This window comes from Coenobita brevimanus, chromosome 5, assembly GCF_032717465.1.
Source record: "Coenobita brevimanus isolate Jiangsu-jjx chromosome 5, ASM3271746v2, whole genome shotgun sequence".
NCBI classification, from domain to species: Eukaryota; Metazoa; Arthropoda; class Malacostraca; order Decapoda; family Coenobitidae; genus Coenobita; species Coenobita brevimanus.
In genome coordinates, this window is record NC_136958.1 from 11,071,185 (window position 1) to 11,085,821 (window position 14,637).

The following is a 14,637-nucleotide window of genomic DNA, read 5'->3' on the forward strand; positions in this document are numbered from 1 at the left end:
ATCTCAAAAGTTTTTGAGTTTATTCTTAACAGAAAAATTTTAAAGCATCTTTCCTATCACAACCTTCTTTCTGATTGTCAGTATAGACGCTCCACAGGCGCTCTTCTCACCTACCTTTCAGACTCCTGGTCCTCCTCCTTTCGAGACTTTGGCGAATGCTTTGCCATTGCACTTGACATCTCAAAGGCTTTCGATCGAGTCTGGCATAAATCTTTAATTTCCAAACTGCCCTCTTATGGTTTCTATCCTTCTATCTGTGCCTTCATCTCTAGCTTCCTTTCTGGTTGTTCTATAGTCGCTGTTGTAGACGGCTATCGTTCTTCTCCTAGATCTATTAACAGTGGTGTTCCTCAGGGCTCTGTCCTATCACCAACTCTCTTCCTTTTATTCATCAATGACCTTCTAAGCTGTACATCTAACCCTATCCACTCATACGCTGATGACTCCACCCTTCACCTTTCCATTCGATTCCCACAGCGTCCATCTCAGCAGTTACTTCAAGAAACAAGGGATGAGGCTATGGCACACCTAATGTCTGACTTGGCTCGTATCTCTGACTGGGGTAAAAATAATCTGGTTGTTTTTAACGCATCAAAGACTCAGTTTTTGCACCTATCAACCCGAGAAAATCTTCCACAGGTATACCCACTTATGTTTAATAATACTCAACTTAATCCTGCATCATCGTTGAACATGCTTGGGGTTTCATTTGCTCGGGACTTGTCTTGGAAAGATCATATTACATCTCTTGTAAAATCTGCTTCCAAGCGATTGGGTGTGCAAAGCCGACTCCATTCCTTCTTTGACCCTGCAGAATTGTTGACTCTATACAGGGGTTTTATCCGTCCCTGTGTGGAGTACAACTCTCATGTGTGGGGAGGCTCCCCACATACAGATCTGCTCAATAGGGTGGAGTCAAAGGCTTTTCGTCTCATTAACTCTCCCCCTCTTACTGACTCCCTTCAACCTGTCTCTTCGCCGCAATGTTGCATCTTTATCTCTTTTCTATCGCTGCTTCAATGGTCACTGTTCTTCTGAACTGTCTGCATGCATTCCTTCACTTCTACGATGGGCGCGTAGCACCCGTCTAGCAGCAAACTCTCACCCCTTTTCTGTCCAACTCTTTAATGCAAGAGTTAACCGTTACTCCCAGTCCTTCATTTATGCAACAGGTCAACTCTGGAACTGTCTCCCTCTGTCTGTATTTCCTGCTTCCTATGATCTCCAGTCTTTCAAACGCAGTGTGTCCAGGCATCTCGAAATGAATGGATCTTGAATTTGGCTCTCTCTTGTATTTTGTTTTTCTCTTGGAAGGAACAGTTTTGTGGGCTCATTGCCTTTGGTTCGTTCTTCCTCACATTAAAAAAAAAAAAAAAAAAAAAAAAAAAAAATGCCTTTGCCATCTCTGGGTGGCCTACTTCTTGCAAACAACACACCTGGGAACATCTTGTAGGTTCCCTCAATTTTGCCACTCCTGGTCTCATGCTTGGCCAGTTTCTTTGCCAATGCCTAACAACTGTGGCAAAACATAGCATTCAACCACCTCCCATACAATGTTTTGGTGATGCTCTTGCCCACCACTGATACTGTCTTGGTGTCCTGGTTACAACATGACACCTGGGGCACAGCAGTGCCTTGGGTTCGCCCTTCCGGAACTGGTGATCTTCACAGATGCCTCCAATGCGAGCTGGGGATATCAGTCTTTGGAAGGCCATCAGAGACAAAGTCTGTGACATCCACACTACTGCCATCTTCACATCAGTACCAAAGAACTCACAATTGTGGGTATCTTTCTCCAGCATCATAGCCATTCGCTCAGGGGCTGATCACTGGTGTTCTGGACTGACTTGATGGTAGCTATGTACGGCATTGTCAAATAAGGTTCCTCACCATCTCAGGATGTGTTCATGACCACAGAACAAATTTTCCAACTGCCCCTCCAATACAACATCCACTTATGACAGTGCATCCACCAGGGAAAAGCAACAGATGGGCTGATGCTTTGTTTTAAGAAATGACATCCACAGTAGAATGGGCACTCACAAATGAGGTGTTCAGGTGTCTCTGCCATCATGTCCCCAGACAACAACAAGACACCTCTGTTTCTCTCTAGGATGCAGCAGACAGCTGCAGGGGGCCACAATGTGTTCACAGCCAGCCGAAAAATCTGGACATCAATTTATTTATTCCCTTCCCCAGCCAACACAAAACTCTTCAAAGTGGTCCACAAGCTTTGGTATCTCAGAGGCCAAGACTTCATGATCATGCCGCCGTGGCCCATGCAATCATGATACATGGACTTGCAGTTGTGGTACCCAAAGCAAATCCTTCTGCATCCTCTGCATCTCAAGATGCTGGCTGTAGGTCCACTGGAATCCTTGCTGAATGTTTACTTTTGGATTTTCTATGGATCTAACCCATTCAGGCACAATAAGTGACACCCTGCTATAAGGCCTTTATCTTTCCTTCACTCTCGGAGCTTTCCACTCATCTCAGAACAAGTAGCCTTCAGTTATATAACCCATTAGTTTTTTTTGAGAAACCTCTACCCTGGCTCAGTACTGTATTTACACACTAAGTGGCATTGAAAGATCTTTTTCATTGTACACCTTGGGTGAAGCAGATATGGCATCCATCAATGAGCCAAACCCCTTATTTCCTTGCACCTTGCTGTGGGAAGTACCCTAGTGAGGTGCTGCCTACCACAAGGGGTTGCTGGATCCCTAAATGGTATATGTACTGCACTGTACCCACAGGAAGGCCCCAAAGAACAGATGCTTACCTGTACTCAATGGAGTTGCATGACCAGACAGACCAAAGGTAAGCTACAACAACAACAACTACTGTTAATAGATTTCAGACCCATACACAGTGTTGCTGTTACTGCAGGGAACCAACTGTACTTGAGTTGAGGTGTCTTCTAACATTTTGCATAAGGAGTTAAAGAAGAAGAAGGCGTTTTCATTAAGGAGTTAAAAAAGACGAATCGACATGTATTATTACTGAATTAAATATACTACATCTGTGAAATTCTACCAGGACATGAGTTACCAGTTAATGACTAGTACACACAAAGATGTTACCAAACTTCGTGCATCATACCCTACCTTAGGAAGCATGTGTTAATAAACTTTATGAGAAGCAGAGGTACTACGTATCTACTGTAATGGTATGGCCAGTGATTAAATAAACAATACTTCACTACCCTTGATCCTGCTTAAATCCTTCCCCCAGGATTATGTTTCCTTTGTGACATTATTAAGCTTTAACCCTTTCAATATGGTGATCATTTCTTTTTTAACTTTATTTCTGCTACCACCAAGTGATTTTTACCCAACTTAGGAAGGATCTCAAGTAGTGAAGGACTATATCTTACCCTTCCAGCTTGAAAAGTCTCTCTAACTGAATAAAACCACCTGGAGATAACAAGCATAAAGTACGATAATATGTAACTGAATGCATGGGGTTAAACAGACAGTGAAACCTTGAGTATATTTCACCTATGAAAAGTTAGGTGACATAATGGGTCAGGTCCACTTCTCACCCAGCCAGCCTCCTCTGCCGCTGTGGTCACCCTCACCTCATACTCAGCGACTTGATCATCTGTTAATTCTGGAAACATCCTGTGGGAGCAATACAATAATTCCTGGTTATATGTGACCATGTTCAATGTCTTTCTCTACAGTTCTAATTGAAGAATATGTTGCCTATGTTTTTTAAAATCCTTTACTGACTTATTTAATTTCTCTTTTGAAATTCTCACTACTCAGTTATGTTGCCCTTGTATGTTCTTTTTCGCAGTTCTCTTTATATACTGCCTTATTTTTAAAAAAATGAGTTATTTAAGAGGACCCTGTGGAGTCACATGGAGAGACAGGCTGACAAATGAGGATATAAAGGAGCGTTGTGGTGTGGATGTGGATGTGATAGGAAGCGTTAGGAGGAATACACTGAGGTGGTTTGCCCATGTGGAGAGGATGGAGGGTGAAAGACTGACGAAGAGAGTGTATGTGTGAGGTGGAGGGGGGAAGACGGCGGGGGAGGCCGAGGATGAGATGGAGGGATGGGGTGGAGAGGTATATGAGAGAGGGGGGTGTGAGTTGGGAGTGGGGCAGTGAAATGACGGGGGACAGGGCGACGTGGAGGCGATTTGTTTGTGGCCACCCCGAATGGGATTGAGGCGTCTGGCAATAGATAGATAGACAGATTAAAAACTCTTACATGCAATTCTCATTATACAGTACATGCTGCCTTTTATGATCATTTTTAGATTTACAGTAAACCCTCTGTAATTCGAACCTGAATAACTCCGAAACCAGTTACCGTAATTCGGATCTTTTTTGACCACCAGACAAATAATTTTAATTCGAATAGAAATTCGAATTAACTGAGACAAGTCTGAAAAGGGTTCCAGTGATTAGTGGATGTGAACAATTTTTGTAGTGATAAGTGTAGTAATAAATTTAATTTTTAAGAACTGTACAGAACCTTTGGTACAGTTAAGTGTTGCAAGACTTCATTATCAAGGTTTGACACTACAGTATTTTATTTATTGTATTGTGCACTCTTTCAGTATGAAATAATAATATACTGTACTTTTCAATGTTTTTGTGAAAAAAACATGTTTTAGTGAGCATGGGTGTGATTTGGGGATAGGGACAAGTATGAGCTCTAATAATTTGGATTTTCGTTTAATTCGACATAGTGTCCCCCCCAACTAACCCCTTAAGTCCTAATTGCATCAACTGATGCGATTTGAGTTTTATGCCAAAATGCCTAATCGCATCAATTGAACACGACCTGTAAAAAACTGCAGAGCGCTTGCTCGACCTCGATTATGATGTACATGGCTTCAGGCCAATGAGAACTCGCCCCTGATGTGGCGTGAGGGTGGAATCGGACCAATCCGGGCGGTGGGGGGGCACCCCCCTCTCGGCCATCTCCATGCCACCCTCTACTTCACTCCCTCACACCCTCCTTGTCCCCCATCACTCTCCCACCCTTCCACGCAACTGCATCTCTCCTTCCACAACAACCTGCGTCCCTTCCCACCCCCTCTTCCCTCCCTGCTAGTCTCATCCCCCCCCCCCAAACCCCACCACCTCATCTCTCCCTCCTTGTCCCCCACTACCCTTCCAACCCCCAAAAGGCCCCAGAGTGTCAGGCCTGATGTACATACCTGTTTCATATTATTTCTACTTGTTCCCGAATTTTTCCACCTCACTCTGTTCATTTCTCACTTCGTACCTACCAGTCTCAGTACATATGTAGTTGGAGAATGCTGTATGTTGTACTACATACGACGCATCTTATCTATATATATTTTTTTCATTCTCCCTACCTGCCCAGATTAGTACCTCTGAGTAGTGTCTGTCTGTGTTAGTTTTCGAAAGACTATGAGGCCTTGCAGGGCTACTTCCCGCATCTGTTTCATCTCCCCACACATACAAACACACCTGTGTTCATGGCTGGGGTTATAAATTCCAATGGAAATGGAGGGTTTCCACAAGAGAATTTGGTTGTTGCCAAAACTGTAATGATAAGTATGATGCAGTGTAATGATAATGTGATAATTGTAATGGTGTGATAAATGTGTAACGAGAAGTTGGGACAGTAAAACGAGAAATCGGAAATGAATTATTTTTTTTTTCTTTCTTATGCATGCATTTATAGCATTATTCAACTTTATTTTGATGTCCTTGATGGTTATAAACATTTATATGTGTCTGTGTTAGTTTTGGAATAACTATGAGGCCTTGTAGGGCTACTCCCCACACCTGTTTTACCTCCCCACACCTACATACACACCTGTTTTTATGGCTGGTATGACAAATCCCATTGAAATGGAGGGTTTCCACAAGAGAATTTGGTTGTTACCAAAATTTTTCTCCCCAATTACCACAAAGGCCTTGTAGGCCTACTCCCCACACTTGTTATCTCCCCACACCTACATACACAACATACACACCTGTTTTCATGGTAGATGTTATAGAACACAATGAAGTGCTTTCTTTTCATGCGAAAAGCTGGTTATTTCCAACCCCCGTACCTATAGGCCTACTCTCCACAGCCTACTTTATCTCCCCACAGTCTAGTAATCTCCCCACACCTACTGTATATACACCTGTTTTCATGGTTGGTGTGACAAAACACTTTGAAGTGACCTGTTTCAATAAGAAAAATACGTAGTTATCAAAATTTTCATGTTTTCTATTGTTTTTGAGGGGTAACTATCATAAACTTTTTTAAAACTTTGACACGCGATTGTGCAGTAACCATTAGGCCTACGGGGGTACGGATTGCGTTGTCAGGTGTGTAAATTCTTCTTCTTTAGCCAGAACACAGTCAATTTGCCCTTAGTGAAAATCGACAAAACACCCCCCAATTGTGGTTGTGGGAGGTACCCTGCCTGAAACAACTGCGGTCTTAAGGGGTTAATCCGAATTATAGAGAGTTTACCGTATTGCTACAGTTTTCTCTCTCTCTTTTTGCAGTTCTATTTATATGCAGCAAACTCTCAATTATCCACTGTAATTCAGCCAAGCCCTATGCTGAATAAAATGAAATGGCAGATATTGCATAGTACCCCCCCATCAACTCAACATTCAGCATCAAACTGGATATTGTGTTGATATCCATCTCGACCCTCTATCCTAAAAACTTTCCCATGAGTAAAAGATGAAAACTAGGCATAAAATACAATAATCCCTCATTTATCCAGACATAATAGAGCCAAAGGAATGTCCGGGTAGTGGCAACATCCGGATAATGAACACTATTCCCCTCGCAAACCCAGATGCTACCTATACCCACGTCCAACCTATACCTAACTTATTTGTACAGTACCAGTACTTAATTTGGCAGTGTTTTCCAGTCATTCATGCATATTCAACATCAAAACACACATAGGAATATCCAAAGTAATGCTAAACACCAAGAAAACCATGCAGAAAAACCACTGAAAACCAAAAAACACCCTACTTAAACACTACCGTACGTACAGTACCTCTCCTTATTTTGGCAGTGTTCTCCAGTCACTCTGCCTTATTTTGATATCAAAACATACACAGGATTATCCAGAATAATTTTCACCATCAAGAAAACCATGCAGAGAAACCACTGAAAACCAAAAATGACCCTATCTATACACCACTGTATGTACAGTACCCCTCCAAATTTTGGCACTGTTTTCAGGTCAATCTGCTATATTTAGACATCATAACACATATAGGAATATCCAAAGTAATGCTAAACACTGGGAAAACCATGAAAAATAAACAATGAAAACCAAAAAACACTTTACCAATACACGATTGTATGTACAGCACCCCTCCTAATTTGGGCACTGTTTTCAGGTCAATCTCCCATATTTTGACATCAAAACACACATAGGAATATCTAAAGTAATGCTAAACACCAAGAAAACCATGAAAAAATCCATCTCTATTTATGTATCTATACCCCGACACCCTAATCCTGCAAAGGGTAGCTGCTGACAACATGCCTCTAAGTCGATCTGTCACCCACCATTTGACTGCCATCTCCCCAACTCACTCTCTCCTCCCTCATATACCTCTCAACTCCATCCCTCCACCTCATCTTCGGTCTCCCCCTCCCTCTACCTCCCTCCTCTTCACCTACATACACCCTCTTAGTCAGTCTTTCATTCTCCATTCTCTCCGCATGTCCAAACCACCTCATTGTATTTCTCTTAATTTTCTCAATGACATCCACATCCACCCCACAACGTTTTTTCACTTCTTCATTCGTCAACTTGCCCTCCATGTCACTCCACATGCTCTTCTCAGGTAACTCAATTCCACTGCTGTCACTCTTGACTTGTTCCCCTCTTGCAAGGTCCACACCTTGCTTCCATACGTCAAGGTAGGGATCACAATATTATTATGCAGTGACTCCTTAACTTCCATATTCACCTCCCTATTTCTCATCACCACTTCCGTGAACCAACAACCTTCCTTCCCTGCTGTACCCTTTCATGCACTTCATCCCCCAAACTTCCATCCTTACTCATCACAATACCCAAGTACTTAAATGCACTCACATTCTCCATATAATCACCATCCAACCTTACTGTACATTCTGTGACTTCATTCCTCTTAAACACCATAACTTTACTTTTGTTTACATTAACTTTCAGGTTCCTCTTCTTACACACTGTCCCAAATTCATTCACCAAACCTTGCAACTCTCATTCTTCTTCACTCAACAATATCATCAGCAAACAGCAACACTGGAATCTTCCACACTTCACCTTCATTCAATGGTGCCACCCCCACATCCACTGCCCTATCTTGCACCTCCTTTACAACCTAATCCATGAATATATTAAACAGCCATGGAGACATTACACAACCCTGTTTCAGTCCCACATTTAGATCAAAGAACTCACTCAGCTCACCATCCACTAGCACCGTAGCCCTAGCTCCTTCATACATACTCTTCACAGCACTCAACAATTTCCCCTCCACTCCATATATTCTTAATACCTTCCACAAACCTTGCCTATCTATTCTGTTATAAGCTTCCTCCAAGTCCATGAAGGCAGCATACACTTTCTTTCCCTTTTCTAGATACTTCTCCACTAAACATCTTAGAACAAATATCTGATCTACACACCTTTTTCCCTTCTTAAATCCCCCTTGTTCTTCTCCAACTAGCTCCTCTGTCATATGCCTAACCCTATCAATGAGCATTCTACCATATATTTTACCAGTCACACTAAGAAGGCAAATACCCCTATGGTTACCACATACTTCTCTCTCCCCTTTCCTTTGTATAAAGGAACAATTATACCTGATTTCCAGTCCTCTGGAACCCTTCCCTCTTCCCAAGCCAATTTACACAACTTCCATATCCACTCCAGAACAATCTCACCCCCATACCTCAGCATTTCACCACACACTCCATCAATTCCTGGGGCCTTTCCCAACTTGATCTTCTTCATTGTTTCCACTACTTCTGCCCTACTGATCTCTTCCTCCCTCCTCTCATCTCTTCTTCTCCCAGCCATTCCCCAACCACTTATACTCGCACTGCTCTCACTCTCTACATTCAACAAATCCTCAAAGTGCTCCTTCCATCTCCTCAATTTCTCTCTCTTCTCCACCAACAATCTATTATTCCTATCTTTCACTCCGCTACTATTTCCCCTTTCACACTGCCTTACTTTCTTTACCTCCTTCCAAAACAATTTCTTTCTCTCCCTCCATTTCACACTCAGATTCCTCCCAAATTCTTTATCCACTTTCTTCTTACTCTCCTTCACCAGTCTCTTCACCTCCCTTCTCCTGCTCACATATACCTCTCTCTTCTCTCTCTCATCTTCTTCCCTACCTCTACTCGCTAGCCATTCACTATATGCCTTCTTCTTTTGGTCTACAGCTCGTTTCACCTCATCATTCCACGTTGCTGTCCCTTGCACACCCTTGCATCTCCTCCTCACTCCACAAACTGCCTCACACGCTGCGCCTATCTCTTCCGTGAATATCTTACATACGTCTTCCACCCATTCCATCTGCTCTAGCTCATACCTTTCCAATCTTTCTTCCACTATGCTCTTATACTCTGCCATTCTCTCACTATCTTGGAAATTCTCCACTAAGTGATGGTCCAAGACTCCATTCCCCCACCCTCTCCACACTCTTACATCCAACACTTGTCTTCTCATTCGCTCATCCACACACACATAGTCTATCATTGCCTTTCGTTCAACAAGTTCACCATCCATCCTCCTCATTACTCTCCATGTATACCGGTGGATCATCTTATGCCGAAAGTAGGTGTTGGCTATTGCAAACCCCCTTACCAGCACAGATGTCCACCAAAGCACTACCATTCCCATCTACTTCAGCTGGCACACCCCACTGACCAACCACTCCATCCACTCGTACATTCCCAACTTTGCCATTCATGTCTCCAATCAAAAGCACTCTCTCGCTCCTCTCAAATTTGTCCATACATGCTTCTACTCTTGCCCAAAACTCATCTTTCACTCTTGCCACTCGGTCCTCTGTCGGAGCATACACACATACAATCACCCACGCTTGTATACCTACTTTCATCCTCACCCATACAATCCTTGCACCCACTGTTTCATACTCTCTTATATTCTCCTTCCACTTCTTGCTTATCATCAGACATACTCCCTCTCTTGCCCTCTCATTCTCATTGATTCCCACACATATACCTAAACCATATTCCCATTCTCTCACCCCTTCACCATTTCATTTAGTTTCAGTCAATCCACATATATCCACTTTTGCATCCTGAAGCACCTGAACACCCAGATAATAGCAAGTAAATTCGGATAATGGTTTAATAGAGCCAAGGCCCAGCGTCCAGATAATGAACACGTCTGGATACTGAGCGTCCAGATAAATAAGGAACTACTGCATTCAGTAATCCCTTGGTTATCCAACATAAAAGAGCCAAAGGCATAACCAGATAAGGGCAATATCCAGATAAGGGACACTGTCCGGATATGGAGCAATATCCTCTACTGTACCCAGACATACCTATACCCACCCCACTACCTATACCCTCCCTATATGCACAGTACCCCTCCTAATTTTGGCTGTGTTTTGCTGTCTTTCAGCTCTTTTTGGACATCAAAACATACATTGCAATATGCAATATAATTTTAAACACTAAGAAAACAATGCATAAACAATTTTTAAGAAAGAAGAAACAAATAAGCTACCAATAAGCACAACCCTACCAATATGTACAGTACCCTTCCTAATTTTGGCAGTGTTGTGCAGTCTTTCGGCTCTTTGTAGACATCAAAGCACACATTTGAATATGCAATATAATCCTAAATGCTAAGAAAACAATGCATAAACATCAACAACAAAAATACCAATATGCACGGCCCTACCAATATGTACAGTTCCTCCTAATTTTGGCAGTGTTCTGCAGTCTTTTGGCAGTTTTTAGACATCAAAACACACATTGCAATTTGTAGCATAATCCTAGACACTAAGAAATCAATGGATAAACAATAAAAATTATTTAGAAAAAAAAAAAAACACAGTACACTTACCACCCAGTGAACGGCAGACAGGTGTTGTAACCCGCCAGGCTGCAGAAGGTCTACGGATATCCCATGTGGTCTAGTGGCTAATACAGCCACCTAGCAAAGGTCAACGAACTCCTCCTCCTTCATGTACTGAAGCCACCCGATGAGCGGGGACGATCAGCGAGGTGATGGAGCCCTACCAACATCAGGACTCTCTAGTGACAGCCTCAAGGTCACATCTAATGACGACTCAGCAGCTGTTGGTGTGCTTGGTTGTGGGTCCGAGTGTGAAGGCTGGGGTCGAGCGAGTGGTGGTGGTCGTGGTGGGGAGAAGGGGCCGGCGCTTGTGGGGGTGGCAGGCTTGAAGAAGAAGTCGATATTCATCTGACGATAAGTGCGGCGATTTTGTCAGAGGATGACACCCCGACTGCCCGCAGATCCATCACCAGCGTGAGTGACACCAACTCCCTGTCGCAATGATGATGCTCAGCATACTTGAGCACCTGCTTAATGCTGCCCAGCAGCACATCAAGATGAGGGAGTGATGGAGTGGCAGGGTGCCCAGAGTCATGGTCCTATTCCTTGTCGCTTTCCTCTGTCTGCCCTGCAGAGACAGCAGCAATGATCTTATCAGATGTCTGATAACCTAGATCGCTGCCATCGTCGTCCAACCAATCCCTCACATTGTCGACATCCATGCCCTCACCTGCCTTTCGTTGGAAATCATCTAGGTTAAATCCTTGAAAGTTGTGTACGGCCTTGTATCCCTGAGGGAGAAGAGACCAACCACTTTCCAAGGTTTTGAGGGAGACTTCCTTCCAAGCACTGGCCCGGATGAACACTTCAGATATGATGTAATGCCGCAGATTCTCTAAGGTCCGCTCCCCATGTGTGTCAACCCCTTCCTTGTCCTCAAGCACCACCACCTCATCAAGGAACCTCTGGCGATACAGTCTCTTGGTTGCCAAGATAACACCTTGGTCCATTGGTTGAATGAGAGCAGTCACATTAGGTGGCAGAAACATGCACCTTACAGCCATCATCAGCAAGCAAATCCTTCTCTGACGGATGCGCACGGGTACTGTCGAGGATCAGGAGAGCCTTCACCTGGATGTGAGGGATACCAAGTTCCTCCATTTGATAACGGATAACCTCCTTGACAAAGTGACTGTGGAACCAATCTCTGAAGATCTTTGTGGTAAACCACACCTTAGTGAATGGTACCACACAACAGGCATGCTATCCATCAAACCACGAAGACAACGTGGCTGTTTTGCCGTTCAACAATAACAGGTTTGAGGCAGAGCATCCCATTAGCGTTGGCACTGCACAACACTGTGACACGTTGTTTGGACAACTTCTGACAAGGCACAGCCTCTTCTGTCTCTTCTGCCAAGGTGTTGGTGGGCAAGGAGTGGAAGAACAGGCCAGTTTTGTCACCACTGTACACCTTAGCAAGAGCAAGGCACTCCTTCTTGATCAGGCACTGCACTTTTTGGCGAAACAGCTCAACATCCTCCACTGCCACGTCCAAAGCCTCATCACGTGCCTTATGGCCAGTAAGTCCATGTCGAAGTTTGAACCAGAGGAGCCAACCCTCGGATGCCTTGAAGTCATGCACATTGTGCAGGCGTGCAAACTTCTCAGCTGCAACCTTCAACTCAGTCCCATGTACAAGCATGCTGGCACCCCGCTGCTGGCAGAACCAAACCAAAGTCGACTGGTCAGTGCTCGTGTGGAGGGGCTGGTACATCACTTTCCGGTTGCCTTTGTGAGTGGTATCGGCATAGTCCTGTCTGTACTGAGTCAGCTCGTCCCATGATTTCTTGATATCAAAGTTGAATGGGCCAAGTCACATTCACGCAAAATGTGTAAAGTTGACCAGCCTGCTTTGACCTTACCCAATATCTCACGAGTCAAAACCTTCCTCTTGCGTTTTTTGGGTGGTGATGGGGCTAGCATCACACACATGAGAACACCACAGAGGAAAATTAAGGCCTGCAGCAGGTAGGGCATTACCACAAATGCAACAATGGAAGCAGCCATTGTTTAACCTCAGCCAAGCACGTCCACATGCAGAGAAACAAAGGCAGGAACTGAGGTGCAGTAGCACTGAAGAGTACGCCATGTCTCTACCCATGCTTGGCGATGAGCATGCAAGCAAAACGCGGCACACTGACCTACAAGCGCATGGGTCCTTTTCGCAAAGGAATGTCGCAAACGTGACAAAAACACTGCGTCCTTGTATCATGGGCCTAAAACGTGGCAAAGTAATCCGGATGGCAATGTGACTCTGACCACTTGGTAAGGGGGCGGATGGTCGTGCGTGGCTGGGAGTTTCCGACTAATCCAGGCAGCCAGGGGATTTCAACCATTAACGGGGGAGCCAGACAGCCATTTTCACTCAGCTTGTGGGTTACGCTGTCTTCCTCACGTGCTGCCAGAATGTTACCGGTGATCGGGGTGGCCAGAGGATTTCAACCATTCAGTAGGGGGCTGGACAGCCATTATCACTCAGCATGTGGGTTACATCTGTTTTCCTTGCCCACTGCCAGTATGATTCCTGGGATCGGGGTGGCCAGGGGATTTTGACCATTCGGATGGGAGCTAGAAAGCCTTGTTTCCTCTGGTTGTGGGTTATGGTATATTACCCACACATGGCCGGTGAACCACCCAACGGACTTTTTTGATCCGGCCAGCTGCCAAAGTCGGAACTTTTATGTCCAGTTATGGCAAATAAATCTGGATACGGACCAAATACAGCCAAGGCTTCATGTCCATATATGCAGTATAACTGGATATGTAGCATCCGGATAAGTGAGGGACTGCTTCTTGATACAGTACTGTACAGTAATCTGTACGGTAAAATCCCAATTAACTAGAAAGCCTGGGGAATTTACCTTCCCGGTTCCTTATTTTTCCCAGAGATCTAATATATACTCTTATACATAGACTATATCATTGTGGTTATAAGCAGGCAAGCGCAGCGAGCGAAGCGATGTTTACCCTAAGTTCAGCTAAGAAATGAGTGGCCCGACACGACACAGCCTGACTGCGATGGGTTTCAGAGGATAAAAACTTTTCTACTATGTGAGACAAAGAAGCCAACGGCCATGCCACGTTGAGTACACCGCTTCCCATCCGATCAGCGAAGTTAAGCAACATTGGGTCTGGTTAGTACTTGGATGGGTGACCGCCTGGGAACACCAGATGCTGTTGGCATCCCTACGTCAAGTGGGGTTGGTGGAGGATTAGTGCCCCTCCCTGTAAAACAATTAACTCTAAGCCCTTGGCCACCCCGTCTGGGATACATGGCGTCTGGCAATGGATGGATGGATGGAGACAAAGAAAAGATTCTTTTAGCATGTAGTGGATACATTCAATAAAATTTGTTTTTAGCTATATATTTGTTCGTGAGACCAAACAAACCCCTTGGAATCCCAGCTTCCCAAGAGAATGTACCAAGGCATTTAACTGACATGCTCCACTATGAAACAGAATTTTAAAAGATTACCTGTTGTAACACTACATTTTCTTGCATGAATTCCAACAATGAAATATCCAATATTATGCTCATAATTTTACATAAATTTTTTTTC

At 44.0% G+C, this 14,637-nt stretch overlaps 1 protein-coding gene and 1 non-coding gene across 2 annotated transcripts in view; one reads left to right on the forward strand and one right to left on the reverse strand.

Annotated features, from left to right (window-relative positions):
* Positions 1–3,496: 3,496 nt before the first annotated feature.
* The window catches only part of Dnaaf3 (Dynein axonemal assembly factor 3), a 122,284-nt gene continuing 111,143 nt past the window's right edge, over positions 3,497–14,637 (reverse strand). Inside the window, exon 12 of the mRNA XM_080270753.1 lies at positions 3,497–3,623. Coding sequence (XP_080126879.1) covers positions 3,497–3,623 — 127 coding nt within the window. The remainder of the gene's footprint in view (positions 3,624–14,637) is intronic.
* On the forward strand, positions 14,142–14,260 carry LOC145399246 (5S ribosomal RNA). The gene has a single exon (XR_013897255.1). It is a non-coding gene; the product is annotated as a 5S ribosomal RNA (ribosomal RNA).